General features: G+C 37.7%; 1 protein-coding gene across 3 annotated transcripts in view; it reads right to left on the minus strand.

Annotated features, from left to right (window-relative positions):
- Positions 1–8,193: 8,193 nt before the first annotated feature.
- The window catches only part of HECW2 (HECT, C2 and WW domain containing E3 ubiquitin protein ligase 2), a 404,117-nt gene continuing 392,385 nt past the window's right edge, over positions 8,194–19,925 (minus strand). For all 3 annotated transcript variants that reach the window (XM_017869298.1, XM_017869297.1, XM_017869299.1), the window contains one exon: positions 8,194–10,332. In XM_017869298.1, the coding sequence (XP_017724787.1) occupies positions 10,221–10,332 (112 nt within the window). In that variant the 3' untranslated portion in view covers positions 8,194–10,220. The remainder of the gene's footprint in view (positions 10,333–19,925) is intronic.

The raw sequence follows: 19,925 nt of genomic DNA on the forward strand, positions 1-19,925 counted from the left end.
AGCCAACCATTCAAGACTAGAATTGGCCTCTAAGGGAAATGTATGGCTCCTCTTCATTCTCCCTCACTTCCTCCCAGAGGAGAAGCACTGTTCTAGTTAGGACAGGCTCAAGAATTCAGAGTTGTGTTCTTGGGGATTTGATCACTTCAGATTTCTCTTGAATTTCTAGGCCATGAGGCTGGAGTGTAGGGAAGCTGCCCATCCTTAGCAAGTCTGACCATCTCATCTGGGCCCCCCACCCCCATTTTTCTGGACCCATCAGAAGGACCTGGACTCTTTTCATTCAGGGTTCCTTTGCCCCAAGAAGAACTGAAGTGGGCAATCTGGACCAGAGTTGCTTTAAGTATTAGAAAATATATTATCCTACTTCTCTTTATATGCTGGCTTTCTCTTTCTGGAATTTGCCCTTCCCTTGAAATAAGATGTATAAAGTCAAGCTGTGAATGTGGGTTTAGGAAAAAACAAGCAACCTCTTGGCCTCTTTTGGGCCTTGGTCTATGTGAACTGCTGTAACAGAATACCAGAGACTGGGTAGTTTATAAACAACATAAATTTATCTCTTACAGTTCTGCAGTTCAAGATCAAGGCTCTGGCAGATTTGGAGTCTGGTAAGGACTGGCTTCCTAGTTCTTAGATTGCTGTCTTTTCACTGTGTTTTCACATGGCAGAAGGCATCTATGGGGTTTCTTTTATAAGGGTACTAATCCCATTCATGAGAGTTCCACCTTCAGGACATAGTCATCTCTCAAAGTCCTCATCTCTAAACACTATCACATTAGAAATTAGGTTTTAACATACAGATTTTGAGGGGACACAAACATTCATTGTAAAGCATTCAGTCCTCTTAGACCTTAGTCTACTTATACTTAAAAGATGTACTTCACATGGTTTAATTCAATTCTAAAGAGATTAATTTGGATGTTGGGACAAAAGCCTCATAGTAGTAAAAAGTAGGTCTTTACTTGGCTATGAAATCAGGAATTTAATTTGGGGGCAGGAGCAGGGAGAGGGATGTGTTGACGAGGTTCAAGAATTTGGACTTGGGTCCATTTTCCATGCCAAATGAAAACCAACCTAGATATGAATCCTTATACTAGCCAAGGGGTGGTATTCTGTGTAGCAAGGGTGGTATTTAATCACATTATAAATTTTCAGAAAATATATATTGTTCCAATAATTTACACTTTGGAAAAGTTCTAGCTTTTTTTTTTTTTTTTTTTTTGAGATGGAGTTTTACTCTTTATTGCCCAGGTTGGAGTGCAGTGGCACCATCTCGGATCACTGCAACCTCTGCTTCCTGGGTTCAAGTGATTCTCCTGCCTCAGCCTCCCCAGTAGCTGGGATTACAGGCGCTGGCCACCACACCCAGCCAATTTTTCTATTTTTAGTAGAGATGGGGTTTCACTATGTTGGCCAGGCTAGTCTCGAACTCAGGCGATCCACCTGCCTCAGCCTCCCAAAGAGCTGGGATTACAGGAGTGAGCCACTGCTCCTGGCCCCTAGTTTTTCCTGTCTAAATGAAAAACCAGTGATTAAACATCTTTTGGAAGCATCTATCCATACAAGGATTTGAAAATAATAGGACAAATAAAGTGTGTGAAACTCATGTGTATCAAGGTAAACATTATATCTTTATCAGATATTCTCATTTCTTTATTCTTATGATTCCAAAGTTTACTTTGGTTGACAAATGAGGTATCTTATTTAGAAGGGAAAAAAAGTAATTAATGGGTAAACATTTTTGAGCAAGAAAAGGAGGAGAAAAGTATGAAGATACTTCAACTTCGTACTTAAACTTAACTTCATACTTAAACCAGAATGTCTTTAACTGGTTTAAGTATGAAATAAAGAACAGTATGAAAGACTTCCTGGGATGGTGGATAGTGGGAATTATCCATTATTATTTATTACTAAACTCTCACTAATTAAATGGGGTTCAGGATTAAAGGAAATCATGAAGGCAGATATATTTATCATTCTAAAAACACATCGAGGTCAAAGGATATAAAGAGATGTCATGGCACAAAAACCAGGAAATCAGTGCTGTGAATCAGTATCTTGCTCTTCCCCCTTGAATAACAATGTCAGACTTCAGTCGGTGATAGCAGATGAATCTTCTGCTTTAAATGCTCTCATGTGACATATGAAGTTCATTTCTAGTGTAGAATATGTAATAAGAAGCTTAATGACACATGTATTCCATGAAATCTTGACAGGGCTCCTCTTAAATCATATGAATTAACACAAGTTGGTTTTCACAAGTTAATTCATAAAAATTAACATGAGTTGGTAAATACATTTTTAAGGGCATCCCTTAGTGATTGACTGCCCTCATAGTTTGTGTGTGTATATATACACATATATATGGCCATATATATATATATGCACCTTTCTCCCTTCCCCATCTCTTTTTATTAACTGCCGTGGTTTAGTAACATTTTACGTATCTGGTCAATTTACATCACTAGTCAACTAAATATAAAAGATAATGTTATCCATTAAAACAAGGGTTCCAAACTGGTGAACTGCAGGGCAAATCAATCTGTACATATATTTGGTTTGATCCACCCAGTTCTAAAAAGATCTGGAAATAGCACACAAAAATTTGAGTTTCTGGGTTTCCCTTGATATATCAGATCTTTTAACACTAGACTGGAATTTCATGTGGCTAGGATTTGCTGGAGCAAAATATTAGAATGTCCCTTTAGGTAAGCCCTACCACTCTGTGTTGCTTCCACCTAGCCAATTTCACTCGTTAAATACCTATCTGGTCCCTGTAGGCATTCGCACATGCAACCCCTAAATTGATGTGCTTGGTAGTGGTGGTGGCAGCCGTGGTGTGCATATGTGTTTATAAATTAAACATTCAATTAAGATGGCTTAACAAATAGTCTCAACCCATGTGAGTCAAGGAATTATGATTTGTGTTATAATTCATTCCTTTAACATTAATAGCCCATCAAATAGTAAAATATTCTTGTAGGGATAAATAAAATAGATTCCAAACAAAATAAACAAATGTTATTAATAAATAATAAAATATAAATAAAAGTAAACAAAATATTGTAAATACTGTGAAAACAGAACCTCCCATATTTATAGAGCTGCAAACTAATGCCATGAAATCTTTATCTCTACTTCTATTCTCCTCCCTTCTGAGTTTTCCCTCCCCAAAATTATTACAGAAAAGTCATAATCTATTTTTCTTAAAGAAGATTTATTTTGGATTAAGTGATTTCATGATGCAACATGGTTTTAAACAAAAATAGAGATCAGTATGAAAATAAAACAAATTGTACACATTAAAATATCTTTCCCTCAAAGCATTTCGGAATCATAAAAAATACAACAAGAGTCAGGGGTTCAGCTGAGAATAAGAATACAGACTTCCCAGAAAATAAACAACCAGTCCCAGTTTAGAGTCCTAGGCCCCATATAGTACCACCCAGAAACCATTTCTAGGATGTCAACAATCTGCATGATTTACTTTGAAAAAAAAATTACATATAAGGTGGAGAGCTGTATAACCCTAATGCTAACAGCAAGCATCTCCCATTACTATTCTCTATTAACAGTCACATTAAATAAATATGAAGCTTAAATCAATGCAAAAACTGAAATACCACTATTAACTGTGACACACTGTGTGGTGAACGTAATGACTGAGGTTGGTGAAGAGAAATTAAAAGCTTAAAAAAATACACCACTTGTGTTCTACTGAAATCTTAGAAATAATTTTTTTACAGAGCCTTAATATTAAAAAGTAATCATTATTATAAAATTAGATTAATACTTTCAGTAAGAGCTGAGAGAGATGCATGTATTTTTATTCATTTATTTTGGAATGCCTGCATCCCTATTATAAATACATGTAATTTTAAGCACTTTCCAACATATTAACAGCCCCACATTTTACTTATGCTATCATATAAAGAAAAATAGGTTGTAATTATATCTTTTAGAGCATTAGGGTCCTAAAACAACATCCCATTCTGTGTTAATTCCTGGTTAATCCTTCCAAGGTAATTCTTGAACATCATCCATTCTTTTTTACGAAGGTGAAAGTAACCAGAAGTTGACTGATGGTTCCCTACCTGCATCAGTAATAGCTGATTCAGTTTGAATCACACAATACGGCTATCCACACTCCTCAGATTGTAATATATAAAAGTTGGACAGAAAGATATCACCTGCCCAAGGGCACTAGACATAAAAATCACATACATAAGTTTAATTTTCCTGTGTTCCCCAGAAACCATACAACCAGGGCCATCTTATTCTGCTGAGCTGTTCAATTACGAAAGCCAAATAAGTGCCTTTGCAGATAAAATCTAAGCAAATGTATTTTCGGTCTTAACTTCCTGACTTGGAAACACTGATTCAGTCTCCATTTGCAATCTCACTCTTAGGATTTCGCTTTCCAGATTAACAGAGAGCATTTATCTTTAAAAATCATGAAAATGTCTCAAATGCTACTCTAATGTCAAGGGATGTCTGCTAAAAAAACAAATAAGTATAATGAAGTAAAAGCACGCTTTCTTTTATTTCATACATGGTGTTCAATAATAGTAACAATAATTCTTAAATGAAAAAAATCCACAACATAATTTCATGCTAAATTGTTGAATCTCCTGATTAAGCTGTGGTTAGCTTTAATACTTTGGGACTAAACTCCATTTTGCAATACAGAAAATGTTAAATTACTGAAGTTATAAAATGAGAGTATTTCCCATCAAGTAGATCAAACTGTGCCTTCATCGGGGAGCATAGCTTTCTTCTTCTCAGCCAGAAACCAGATTGAAGTATGTTCCTACCCCCACCAGCATGCCCTGAGATGATCCATCCATCGTTGTTTTAACTTTCCCTCCGATGCACTCCTGTCCTAACCATCCTTTTGCTCCTTCTGGCCCGGATGGCTATGATATGGACAGCACACACACGCCCCTCCTTCCTGCCAGCTCCTTGGAATGGAGTTACCACTCTGAATCTTGACAGTTGATCAGTAACTAGCATTACATTCTTGGGGGGCGGCACAACTGCTGGACTCCTCTTTCCTTTTTATTTTTATCACACTTTCAGTGGGCAGTAGCTGGCCTTAAGCCACAATTCAGAAAGCTTTAATGTCTTTGGCATTCCTTTGCATCCATACTAGACAAACAAATTAATTTAGAAAACACAAATGAACGGAAAGAAACTAAGTTTTGGAAAATTAGAGTCTAAAAGTGACATCCTCATTAAACTCACTACAGTAAGATGGAAGTAAAATGGCTAAGGTCCAGAGTGCTGTCCCTCACCTACTAAATCAGAAAGCAGATAAAACAGCAAGGCCCAGTGGCTCATGTCTGTAATCCCAGCACTTTGGGAGGCCAAGGTGGGAGGACTGCTTGAGCTCAGGAGTTCAACACCAGCCTGGGCAATGTGGCAAAACCCTGTGTCTACAAAAAATACAAAAGTATTAGCCGGGCATGGTGGTGCATGCCTGTAGGCCCAGCTACTTGGAGGCTGAGGTGGGAGGCTGGCTTGAGTCTGGGAAGCAGAGGTTGTAGTGAGCCTAGATCATGCCAGTGCACTCCAGCATGTGTGACAGCCAGACCTTATCACAAATAAACAAACAAAAACAAATGAAAACAACTGCCAGCATGGTGGCTCACACCTGTAATTACTCCTAGCACTTTGGGAGACCAAGGCTGGCGGATCACTTGAGCTCAGGAGTTTGAGACCAGCCTAGGCAACATACTGAGACCTTGTCTCTACAAATATACAAAAAGTAGCCGGGTGTGGTGGTGTGCGCCTGCAGTCCCAGTTACTCAGGAGGCTGAGGTGGGAGGATCGCTTGAGCCTGGGAGGTGGAGGTTACAGTGAGCTCACGTTGTGCCACCGCACTCCAGCCTGGGTGACAGAGCCAGACCGTCTCAAACAAACAAACAAACAGAAAAGCAAAAGACCCTGAAACTCAGACTCAGTTTGGAGATTAGACCACATTCTTCTTATGCATGTCTTTATTATGCAGGGTTACAGATATCTCTTAATAATGGCATTGCATCATTTCACATAAATACGGAGTTTCCTAAATAAGGTTAAATTGAACAGACTCCCATCTTCATTATAAGATATTTGCCTTGTTAGAGTGGTCAAATCATAAATAAAATTTGTGTAGAAAGTCAGGAAAAAAGTCGCTAGGATGAATGTGAGGAGGATGGGAGGAAAAGAGAAGCTGCAGTGGCTCCTTCTTGGATATCACTGGAATTCAGCTATCAGGGCTTACTAGATCCGTCCCTATTAAAAATTAAAAAATAAAATAAGGCTTCTGATTAGTGTTTTCCATTATCTTGTTTCCAAATAATACTTGAGAAAAGTAAACGACTATTCTGTAGAAATCCATCAAAAGCAATCACATTTTGCCTTCTGTTTTTTAAATTTCTCATGTCAAGTCATGAAATGCAAACAAGTCTATGGGGAAATTTTTTCCATGAATATACTAATTTCTTCATGGACTTTACAGAAGGTGTCACATTTTAAATGTGTCTGTTTAAGAAAGTGAGAGTTTGGAGGAAGCATCTTGGAAACCTCACTGAATGTGGAATATACTGGTACAAACATTAGTCTCCACATTTCTCAAGATGAAACACAGAATTGTGACTATGAAGTAATGAAACTGATGCCACAAGCCACCCATGAAAATCAGCCTCAACCCAGATGGAACATGATGCTTGTACCCTACAAAGTGCGTGAGGAGCTAAACGGACGATGTACCTGAAAGTACTTTGAAACTATAAAGCACTATGCGAGCATATTCTACCATTACTTTCAAACACTTGAATGCATTTTTGCCATTTCTGATTGTTGCACAGGTAAAACAGATTTTCCTTTATTTATTGCAGAATTTCTGCTAAATTATAAACACAATATATGCTAGAAAATTGGGATCATACTTCTTTGACCAAGATCCATTCATTTTGTGCCCAAGAAAAATGTTTTGACCCCAGAAGTGGTTTGGGCTCAGGGATTGGGATTTTTCACACTGAAAACCAATGGTACATTGTAGAATAGATGAAGGGAAACAGGGAAACTACCTGACTTAATTTTGGCATTTCGTTGATAATTTGAAAATCCTTGAGTTGCTCCTTCACAGATCAGCTCCCTACACACTTTACACTCTCGTTGTGTAAGTGCATCCTGGCTTCAACACTTGATCAGTATTGACACACTATTACTTGCCATTACTTCCCAATAGAAACAGCATTGATTGTTTTGGCAATTGTAAGATTGCCAATATTTTTTTTTTAGCCACACTATCATCTATATATGAAGCTATTATTGAATTTCCCAGGTGGAAAAAGCTGTTATCTTCTCTCTTCATTCCTTGATTGCAGAACTTACCAAATTTTATTAAAAACACTTTTTTGAACCTTGGGGTCTACTCTACTACACTGTGAACTGAGCTTTTCAAGGGCAGATTTAGACTCTTGTAGCTCCATCGTCAAGCAAACATCAAAATGGCACAGAGGGAATGCCAGTGATGTGCTTGTTCTCTCATCTAAGAGATGTTCCGCATACATATATGATGTATTAAGAGTGTCTTCTATAGTATAAAGAGCATCACTTAAAACAAGACCAGAAAGCCTAGTGATCTGGGCTCACAGTCCCGAAGAAAATATTTATGGATATTTCTAATTGTAGAGTATATGAAAGTCTCATTTATTCTGTGGAAATGTTATTTAATATTTTATATAGTTATTACTGGCTGTTTTGTTTTACTAAGAAAGAATAATAGATAAGTTAGCATGGTGTTCTGATATGCTAAGTACATCTTTGATAATTCCCAATCTGAGAACAGTATCAACTAGATGATTATACTAATTAAGAATGTCTACATACATTAAAGTGTACTGTTATTTGGGAAAAAGTTGGATGTCTTCATAAAGAAATATATTTGTTAGAAATAATTAAGGAGATACATTTTGTTTCAAATCTCTTTTACCTAATATGAAATATCATAACTAAATGTCTCAAACCAAACTGAATGCTAACATGGTCTTTGAATGTATTTTTGAAAGAAATGCAACCTTTATCTGCTGCTTAGAGAATGCCAGCCCTGAAACATCTTATATACCATCAAAGATGTGACTTTAAAAAAAAGTGTGTTATACTACTTTTCCTTATCATGAAAAGAATACAAACAAGTGAAAACAGTTTGCAAAATTAAATATATACTTGTATTCATGATCAATAAGTACAAACTAACATTTCCAGTTAAAATTTTTTCTTTTTTTCTCTTCCAATTATAGTATACAGAGAGCTCTTCCTTTCTTATTTCCAGGTTTCTATAACCCCTTTTCAGCACATTTCTTCACATTGCAGTGCGTGCCTTTGGTGGAGGAGTGTAACGTAAGTGCTATTCCTCTTGAGGGTCCCAATAGTAAACATAGCTTAACTCACAGGAGAGCAATCAGTTCTTACAAAACACCTATGAAAACTATGCATATGACCTCTATAAAATGTAAGATTGCCAACATCCCATAATAGGAATTCCATGGCTGCTTATAAATATAGATCTCAAAGAAATGTTTGGGCAATGCCTGTAAACCCATAGGCTGGCAAACCATATGTTAATCCAATGCTTTTATGACCCCCAATTTAACTTCACTCTGTTGAAAATCTGATTAGTCAAGAAATAAACAAAGACGTGGAGTAATCCCAAAAGCAATTAAAATGAAGAATACCTTCTCATAAAATTAAGCAGAAGTAAGACTAGTGATGTCATGCAGTTTTGGAGATGCCATAGAAAAACTGTTTCTTAATATTAATAAGAAAATTATGCATCAGTGAAAATGCAGGCTTAGAAATATAGTTCTGAGTTTCAATTTGTGATGTCTTCACTGATGAGGGAAAATGGAATTCTTATTACTGATCTCTTCAGTGTTGCTGATGGCTCCTTAACTGAGCTTAGTGTTTAACGATGCTGTACAAATAAAAAGCAGTGGGGGAAATACGAAATATCTGTATTAAATGCCATCCTGTAAAGTATTTGATGGATGGAAGAGAGTCTAATGCATTTTAAATAAATGCATATCATACTATCACATATAGTGAATCTTAAAAAATTATTACTTAGATGCACAGTCCTTGTAGTGGTAGACACGGCACTGTGAAGGAAGTTTGATTTAGAAGCTATTTTCTATTATACTTCTCAAGTGATGGACTTGCTGTTAGTCATATTGTAATGTCCCTTCACCTTTGGTACATTCAGTGCAAAATATTTGGGGGATTTTTTTTACCTTTATAAAAATAAAAGGCCCTTTTGTTTCCTTGAGAGTGCTTAAAAGGATACATATTAGCATGATGCCCGAGTATGCATGGAACATGAAAATGGAACGAGTGATACATACAGTATGATAGGTAGGTTCTTATATACATCTTAAAGAACATAAACATAATGAACCTACAAAAAATAAACAGAACTCACTGTGTACTTTTTCCTGATATGCTGTGATTAATTGCTAGTTATTTTAAAATTGTTTTCATGCATTATAAAGCATAAAATCTGTCATTAGTAATTCACTGAATAATGGTTTGTCTTTAGCCATAATTACACACATACCACTTGCATATACATTGTCACAGACCACCTTATTGCAGATCTGTAAAGGTACCTCATATTAACTTGGTTTCATTTTCACTCATGTCCCATGAAAGCGGAAACCTATGGTGCACACCATGCAGGCACTCATAAGTGAGAAATGAATATTCTGTTATAACTTAGGGCTTAAATGAATGTACTTTCAGGAAATATATTTACTTTTATTATATTATTTAACTTGCACTAATTTGAAGATTGGGCCAAGTGCTGCCAGTTTGGCTTGAACCACGTTCAAGGGTAAGTTTCAAGATTCTCCTGAGTCCCTAAAAATTACCGTGGAGCTGATCATGTATGGGTTCATCTTTGTCTTGGAACATAACAAATGGAAAAAGTTTGGCAGTCAAGAACTGTTGATTGAAAGACGGTTGGGTTGTTCCCTGGGCATCAAGCTCACCCAAATCCTTCCAAGAGGACTCATCTCCAGTCCCCAAATGTGACAGAACACTTGTTCCTGGAAAATAACAGCACGTAGCATTATCCTAAAGGAAGCATCCTCTTGAAACTTCCAATGTTCAGTCATTCTTCTAGAAGGCAGCTTCTGAAACTGCCTGTCCACAGAGATGGGCATTCTGCTTCCAGGTCACTCAAGTCCAAAAGTACTGGTTTCTTCAACTGCTGTCAACAGTTTCTCATAAAGCATGGAAAATGATGGGTAGGGGGGCAGATCCAGACGGTTAAAACATGTGTGCGCTCTGAAAACACAAGAAACAGCACATAGTTTAGAACAGGCCGAGTGAAATGAAAATGTGTGGGGTGTGTCTGTGTGTGTCTGTGTGTGTGTGTCTGTGTGTGTATGATTGTCTTTCACATTCAAATTTATTTGTTGCCAATTTTCACACTCATTTTGAAAAATCTTTGAAAACATTTTGACCTTAAAAATTCAGAACTGAATTTCTCTAAGGAAAAGAGGATATTTTAAAAAATACTTTATTTACATTTCACCAACATTTAAAAGCTATATTACATATAAATGACCATTTATTGAGTGGTCTAAGGATTACAAAGACAAGTTTGGTTTTAATTTCTCTTTTGATGCTAGATTGTTTTTCTAATACATGGACATAAGGCCTTGCAAAGTAGTTCATTTTGAGTTGGCATATGCCTGGGTGTCTCTTCAATACTCTGAAGTTAGGCATTTTTTCACTTTCTTGGAGAGGGAAGAGCAGCCAGTGTCTCTGAGGGTCCACCTCATGGCTTAGAGTCTTGGGAAATTCCCTGGCTGGACTTTTCTAAGTCAGTAGGCCATTGTTACTTCTTTGAATTCTGTATTAAAATTTGCTTTCTCCCAATACACAATAACAAAATAAGCAATTTAAATCATTATATTAAGTGTTCTTTTTTAGAAATACTTCTTTTGCCAAGATAGGAAAAAAATATGTTTTCCTGTTATTTGCACCTGAATCACAATAAAAAATAGACAGTCTCCAAATAGTACATCTTATCAGGAAGCAAATCTGCACTTTTGACATGAAATAGGAAACATTCTATTCTGAATGTACAACAGCTTGTTTGGGGGACCTACATAACTTTGACTTAAAAAAATACTCCTGAATGAATAAGAAATTTTAGGAACTATAATTATTAACAGGCTATTTCTACAAAGTCGCATGTTTATACTTATACTTTAATAAATCCCTTTTCCTTATGAAATAAATACAATTAATATTCCTGGATGCAGTGTAATGTAGTGGGAAGACCAGAGATTTGCAGTTGGACATAACTTGGGTTTGGATTCTAGCTCTACCAACAAGTGTATGATTTGGAGTGAATTATGAAAACTCTGAGCCCCTATTTCTCACCTTTAAAAGGGTGGTTATATAACTTGTCTCAGAAGGATGTGAGGATTAAGTGAAATAACAGAAACATGCTTAACAGAATGACTGGCTCGCAGTGTTTGACCAATTAATAATAGATGTATTGTTAGCTACATTTCATTACTATCAACAAGATTTGACTCTAATTGCCTTCAGTGAATTGCCACAAAGAGTAATGATCCATGAGAACGATGAGATAATAAAAGGATAATAAAGCAGGTGTATGGCCACATGGCTTATTAAAAACAGGAATGTGAAGGGGATCTGTTAGATTGTAAGAATATAGATAGAGTATTTCATCCAAAATACTTGTCACCAGAAGTGCTTTGGATTTCAAATTTCTTTGGAATTTGGAATATTTGCATATATATAATGAGATATTTTGGGGGAATGCGACCCAAGTCTAAACACGAAATTCATTTATGTTTCATATACAACTTGTATACACAGACTGAAGGTAATTTTATACAATATTTACATAATTTGGTTCATGAAACAAAGTTTTGACTGCGTTTTTGACTGCACCCTGTCACTTGAGATCAAGTGCGAAATCTTCTACTTGTGGCATCATGTCGGCACTCAAAAAGTTTGGATTTTGGAGCATTTTAGATTTAAAATTTTTTGACTAGGGATACACAAACTGTATCAGTTTCAGGGTATAGAGATAGTACCGACTCACCCACTCCTAGTACTATAAACTCTGGGACATGCTGGTGGAAATCATCTAACGAATCTTTGCAGGCAAACCCGTTTTTGATACAATAAGCATTTCAGAATTGCAATTGATATCCTTAGCCTGGAACCCAAACGGAGCCTCAAGAAAAGGTTTTCCTTATTTAAAAACTCAATTTGTATACTAAAATAGAGTCCTAGGAGTGGTTTATAATCTATCATCTGTGAAACATTGGAATAAAAATATTACATAAAGATTTAGCTCTGTTCCAGGAGTAGGGGAGGAGGAAGCAGAAAAGTAGAATATGTTTTTGAATATAAGTATATGCCAAACTTTGTGTGTTAGACAAATAACACTTATTATCCCATTAGACTAACAGATGATACCACAATACTATTTTGAAAATTTCATTTCTTTGGTTACCGATAAGGTTGAGCATCTTTTCCCCATGCGTCTTGCTTTTTACATTTCCTGTTTTGTGATCTACGCGTTCATCTCTCTTGCCTGATTAACTTTTCAATATTTTTACTGTGATAAAATATACAGAACATTCACCATTTTAACTATATTTAAGTGCACAGTACCATGGCATTAGTACACCTACATTATTTTGCAACCATGATCACTATTAATCTCCAGAACTTCTGCATTTTGCAAAACTGAAATCTGTATCCATTAAATAGTAACTCCCATTTCCTCTCCCCCTAGCCCCTGGAAACCACCATTCTACTTTGTGTCTCTATGAATTTCACTGCCCTATGTACTTCATATAAGTGAAATCTTAAAATATTTGTCTTTTGTGACTGGGTTATTTCACTTAGCATAATATTTTTAAGGTTCATGTTGTAGCATGGGTCAGAATTTCCTTCCTTTTTAAGGCTGAATAATGTTCCATTGTATGTATATATCACATTTTCTTTATCCATTCATCCATTGATGAACAGGAGTTTTTTTCCTACCATCTGGCTATTGTAAATAATGCTCCTATGAACATCAGTGTACAATTATCTGTTGAAGTCCTTCTTTTCAATTTTTTTGGGGATATACACAGAAGTGCAACATCATACTGCATTTTTCATAGTGGCTGCAACATTTTACATTTCCATCAACAGTGCACAAGGCTTCCAATTTCTCTACATCCTCACCAACACTTATTTCTTGTTTTTTTCTCATTTGTTTGTTTGTTTTATAATAGCTATTGTAATGGGTGCAAAGTCCATTCATCTTTTAAAGCCTTAGGATTTCTTATGGAAATCAAGAGAGACTCTCACTGTTGTTGAATTTGAAGAAGGAAGCTACCACGAATTCTACAGCTGCACAGAATGAATGCTGCCAAAGACCCAAGGGAACTTGGAAGCAGATTCTTCCCTAGTTGGTCCTTCAGATGAGAATGCAGCCCCACTGACAGCTTGATTTCAGCCTGTGAGACCACGAGCAGAAGATCCAGCTCAGCTGTGCCTGGATGCCTGCTCCATGAAAACAGTGATATCATAAATGTGTGTTGTTTTACACTGCTAAATTTGTGGTAATTTGTTTTGCATCAGTAGAACCATTAACAGGTCTCAAGGCGGTGAAACAGTTCAAGAAAAGGTGGCAAATGTGATGTTAAGTGTGATACGGTATATCATCTGTCCAGGGCAGGTAGTGAAACAAAGCTAGGAGTTGGCGCAGTTCTTTCATTCTCCCAGGTTTCTGAGTAGACAAACAGGGACTTCGAATGTCTCTTTGCCATTTCTGTAGTATCTTTGCAGGTACTCTTGAAGCTTATCCAGTAAATCCACAAGTCTGAATGCTCTTTCCAGTTCTCAACACAAAGGGAAGGACTAGACAACCTTTTTTGTTCCTCTTCAGTCATAAGACATAATCACCATTACCAATCCATAATCTAAAACTATTGCTGCTTCATAAATTACATCTGGTTGCATAATATATGGTTACCATAACACAACTTTCCTTCTAATAAACTAAACAGTTCCTCTGGAAAATATTTTGTGATGATGGAGAAAGCATATATTGTGGAGGGAAACTGTGTGGAAAGATTAAATGGTTTTCCTAAGGTCAGAGCTGAGTCAGTGGCCAAATCAAGAACAGGACCTCAGTTCTGGGTCTCCTAGGGAAAGTCCAACATTAAACTGAAAGCAGGGAGATTAATGCTCACTGGCTTTATTCTTTTACTTTTGGAAGCCTGAGTATTAATTTTATCCTACCTCTGACTATGAACTGTTATTCCTCAACATCCTACCAGATTGTCTACATTTTGAGGACAAGGATTGGCAAAATAAAGCTTCAGATATTTTTTAAATGAATAATTCAATCACAATATGCAGTAGCTCTGGGGACAATGGCTGAGATTGGGTCAATCCAGAAAACCCTGAAAAATACCAGGGGGTTTTTAGGTGACCATACCCTCTAGTTCAATCTCAGGCTTAACAGAAGAAGGCAAATACTCAAAAGGATACTTTACAGTGTATCAAAATCACTTCACGAGCTTGTTTTACAACGGAGATTATTGGTTGCACCCCTTGTGATTTTAATTCAGAAGGTTTGGGTTGGGCCTGGGGGAATATGCATTTTAATAAACATGCCAAGTGAGTTTGATGCAGGTGGTCTCCACAATTGGAGAAACATCAAGTGGATTAGCAATATGATATCTACATTGGCTATTTGCACCAGTGTTTTGTGTGCTTGCAAAAATTTCAAAACTCCTTATAAACAAGACAGCATTGCTAACAAGGAAATTAAGGAATAGTGTGGTTAAATAAATTGCCCAATGTTTACCATCAACTTGCTCTATGAGCCAAGACCAGGAAAAACACAAAAAAAGGCAAGCAACACATAATCCTCGGAGGTTTTCACACCCCACCCCACCCCATTCCATGTCCTAAGAAAACTCTAGCAGAAAATAACAGGAGGGCCCTGGACTGTGTTGATGTTGGCTGCAAAAGTGCATCCAGCTATTCAGTCTCAATAAAAGAACATTTTTCAAATCTTTCAAAGTCAGCCACACTAAAGCTATAATGGGTTTACCTCATTTTAATCTATGCAGCCAGAACCACTCAAGGAGAGCAGTTCTGAACCCATCTTTGGGAAATCATGCTGGCATCAATATTAAGAAGATTTAAAAATTCTCCAGACATCTGGTCTGACTTAATAGATCTCTTGGTGCTTTCTGGATTCTTCAAAAATGTTAACCAGGAGGTCACATGCTTACCCTCTCTTTTTTCCTACAGATAGACATGTCAATTAGACAAATCCAGTGAGCCAAAAGTACCAGTTACATTTCCATTTCCACAGATTGGTTCGTTGATTAATGTATTTCTCTCTGTGTATGTGAATGTACTTAATTTTCCAATTTGCATTATATTTCATTTATTCCTTCACTCACTGGATACTTACTAAGCACATACTCCATGCCAGGCATTCAGCTGTCCCCTGAGAGATGAGGATGAAAAGTCTGATTTCTGTCCTCAAGGATATACAGGCAAACAGACCCTCTAAAATGTGTGTAGCCTGTGCTCTGGGGCAAGCAGGAACTGAAATTCAGCCTTCCTTTGGCTCTGCTTGCCAAACTGTGAGCACTAGCTGTGGGCTGCATTTCTCCAGAAGACTAGGAGACACCTTTGTTTCATTAGTCCCAAGGATGGGTTATTAGTGGCCCTGCCTACAAACAGTTAGTAATACAATGAGTTACAAGTCTGCTCAGCAGAGCCAAGGAAGGTTCATAGAGGACGCTATTTGTGCCAAGGATTGAAAGATTTGTAGGCGTGCAGGTTTTTTCTGGATCAACAACAAGGAGAAGGATGTTCCCAGCAGATGGCCCGGAAGCATGACATTGCATCATCGGGAAACCTGAGAGGGGCAAGCGCCTAAGGGGCAGGAGCCAAGGCTGGACCTGAGGCCAGATGGGGAGGCACGGTCACATCAGGAAGCCAGGTGTGTTCTTGCAAAGACCTTTTCTAGTTATTTCATGGATGAAAGGAAGAAAAGTGGGTTGGCAGAGGTATCTTTAAATAAGGCAGAGAATATAAGATATGGGTAGAGGGACAGATGATGAATTCAAGGGCTTGAAATCAGCATGAGAAATCCAAAGTTACCAATCAAACAGTGATAGAATTATGTTAAAAGAATCCAGTTATAGTTTTGTTAGCCTGGGTAGCTTTATTAACACAACTAATGGTATAATTTGTTAGGATTTTAAAAATATTCATAATTTATCTAATATCCTCATGAATACCTTCTTAGGTCATGAGGTTTAGAGCAGAAATTCCTGTTAAGACCAGGGCACAAATATGTGTGTAACTTAGGCAGCACAGCACAACGCCCTGACCTTCACCAGGTGTTCGGTAAAGGTGAATTCAAGGAAAGAAATTCTATGGTGCTTGCTACTCCAACTACTCATTAGTCATATGCCATTTGGGGACCAATGATGTTGGTACATGTAAATATCCATTGCTTCTCTCCCTGTGTCTTAAGGTGAATGTATATCTCCTACAAGGTTCGGCACTTAGTAAAGGCATGATGAGTATCTACAGGCAGGTGAGGGGAATTAATCTGCTCACTAATTAATGTCTTATTCCAAAGTCTCATTAGGTCACTTTGGTTAAGGTGCACTTGGATCTGTAAATACAAAGTGGAATGTTCCTATAGGGGGAATTCCTGTATCTGAGGTAACTAGCAGAAGAAACTCTTCAAACTATGCATTCTGAGCAGGTACCTTCTTCACTTGTGAATGCTTCTGGGGAAAGATAAAGAGGGCACATACATTTCAAATATAAGAATTTAAACCCAACAGAATAAAGTCCACTAAGGACAGTTCCAGGAATGGAAACTCCTCTAAGTCCAAACAAAATATAAATACGCTGGTGGATATGGCGCATTTCTCACACACCTAAAGACTGTAAAGTATCCGGCCAGCCCTGAAGGCTACATATTAGGAAGAATAGTAATAATGGATAACGTTATTGAATGATGTTTTAGGCCTTATTCTAAGCACTTTGCACATGTTATCTCATTTAATCTTCAAAATAACTTTGTAATATAAATGTTAATGTCTATCCCAACTTTTCAGATATGGATACAGAGATATGAAAGTCTGGATTCTGATTTTGGAATTTCTTATCTGGAGTGGTCCAAAGTTATCTCTCAAGTTTACAAATTCACTAAAAACAATATTTATGGAGAACATATGCTAAGCACTGGGCTCAGTGCTAGGAGCAAAGTCATGATTAATTCAGATAAGGTACCTGTTCTCACAGGATTATATTCCAGAGGAGGAGACAGATAATCAACAAGTAAACCAATAACTGAACATGATGACTGAATTGGGTTAACTCTAGTGAAGGAAGTAAGGGGTGAGTGACAGGTGCACTAGGGACAGAAGCCTGGTGGGCCTTTCTCAGGAGATCGCCTCTAATCCCAGTTCTGGGGACAAGAAAGAGCCAGGAACAGGAAGGACCAGCAGAAAAGTGTTATAGGCAGCAAGTACCTGAGCCTTGAAGCATAACTGAGTTTGGCATATTTGAGGAATACCCAGGAGGAGGCTGGTGTGTGCCATGGGTTGGGGAGAGGGTACATGTTGAGGTTGCAGGAGGAGGCAGACAGGTCCCCACAGGAAGTCCTTGGGAAGGAGTCTGGATTTTATTCTAAACTACCGGAGGGTGTAGGCAAGGGAGGGAGGTGACCCTGAGATGTTTGCAGATCCCAGCGGTTGTTGAGTGCAGAATGAATGAATGGCGGGATGTAGGAGAAGGGCATTTAGCCGGCAGTCTGCTGCAGCAGTCCAGGTGAGGGGGGATGGTGTTGTGGACTAGGCTGGTGGAAAGAAATGAGCCCAAACTGGTTTTTGCTCTTGAGGCCAAGGAAAAAGGGGTAAGCATTCTTTAACTGTTGTAATGTCTGTCACTCACAAATAGACACTTTAAAATCTGACTTGTGAAACAGCTCTCAAGGACCTTTAGTAGATTTGACTTGGACTATCCTGTCCTCCGTTGTCAGCAGCAACAATGCTGATGGACTGCAAGGGGAATGATTATCTCATTCCATTAAAGTCACAAATTCTTTCAATGGCGTGACTTTTACATTAATTACAGAAGAATCCCCCCCCCCTTTTTTTTAATACAATCTGTTTTTATGAGAAATTTACCCACCTCCCAAAGTAAAGACCAATCCAAAAGGTATATGACATTTAAGAACCTTTAATATGGTGATGTGATGGGTTAACTCTGGTATGTTTTTGTTAGTACATGCAGATTCAATGGCAGAATAAGGTGAAAATTTTGAATATAGTTATATAGAACTGAGTGAGAGGGCAGAGGAGAAAGGAGTTGAATAGGGTCTTGGACCCGAGGTTAAACTACAGAGCAGACCACTGTATGAGAATCTCCTGTCAATTCTCTCCCACACCAAAAGCCACCTCAGCTGATCAGCAGGCAGTAGGGAATTAGGAAGACCAAGGAGGGACACCTCAAGGCACATATAGAAAAGAGATGGCCCCAAAGGGTCCTTCTAGTGCTCATCTCTTGTTCTGATGGCTTTTCTTTTAATTGAGGAAAGTGACATTGTATTTCAGGACTTGGTTACTTTCCTGTATACTGGCTGATAATTCACTTTGACAGTAGACAATGCTCCCTACAAAGGAGGAGGGAAAACTGAATTATTGACGATATTACAGAGCAATATTTAATGACATGGAAAGATGTTCTATGTGATAAACAGAATGTTGTTTTAAAATGTGTGTGTGTGCCTGTGTGTATCTGAAGAAACGAGTGAAATCACATACTTTAACGTGTTAACATAGCTTATCTTAGTAGTTGACTTTTTTTCTTCAGAAATGAGATCTCTCTATGTTGCCCAGGTTTGACTCAAACTCCCATGCTCAAGCCTTAGCCTCGCAAGTACCTGGGACTACAAGCATGCACCAACACGCTCAGCTAGTAGTGGACATTGGATTGATACATATGTAGGTATTTTAATATATATTTAATATATCCATATATTTCTTAGCAATTTTTTGTAAATTTTTTTTCTATAAATTAGAATTAAAAATCAGATTTTTTTTTTCTTGAGATGGAGTCTCACTCTATCACCCAGGCTGGAGTGCAGTGGCATGATCTTGGCTCACTGCAACTTCCACCTCCTGGGTTCAAGTGATTCTTCTGCCTTAGCCTCCTGAGTAGCTGAGCTTACAGGTGCACACCACCACGCCTGGCTAATTTTTGTATTTTTTTTTTTTTAGTAGGGACAGGGGTTTCACCATGTTGGCCAGGGTGGTCTCAAACTGCTGACCTCAAGTGATCTGCCTGCCTTAGCCTCCCAAAGTGCTGGGATTTCAGGTGTGAGCCACTGTGCTCCACCAAAAAGCAGAATTTTAAAAACAAAAAAATTGTCATGTCTTTAAAAAATAATTTTATCTTTTCAAGTTCTATTCCATTAGATTAACTGTCTCCATGAAACATCTGTTTCATAATTAACTTACAATTTATTTCTTAATTTCAGTTAGCATTTCATTCATAATAATCTCCAGACACAGCCATTTTCAAAAATGCTTTTCCCTTTGGCAAAAACCAACACACCCCCATGACGACTGCAGCTCTGCAGGTCCTCTGTCCCATCACCCAACTTGGCAAGAACCTTGGGGATGAACACAGAAACTCACACCATGCTGGCAGAGAGGACTGCTCTGCAGTTTGCAGGCTGGCATCTTAGCAGCCCATTTTTTGGACTGTTTGAGAGCAATTGCCATAAAGTGAATTTACTCTTTTCATAAAGTCCATCAGAGCACCAGGGGTATGAAGTCTTC

Source organism: Rhinopithecus bieti, unplaced genomic scaffold, assembly GCF_001698545.2.
Source record: "Rhinopithecus bieti isolate Rb0 unplaced genomic scaffold, ASM169854v2 scaffold_2572, whole genome shotgun sequence".
Lineage (NCBI taxonomy): Eukaryota > Metazoa > Chordata > Mammalia > Primates > Cercopithecidae > Rhinopithecus > Rhinopithecus bieti.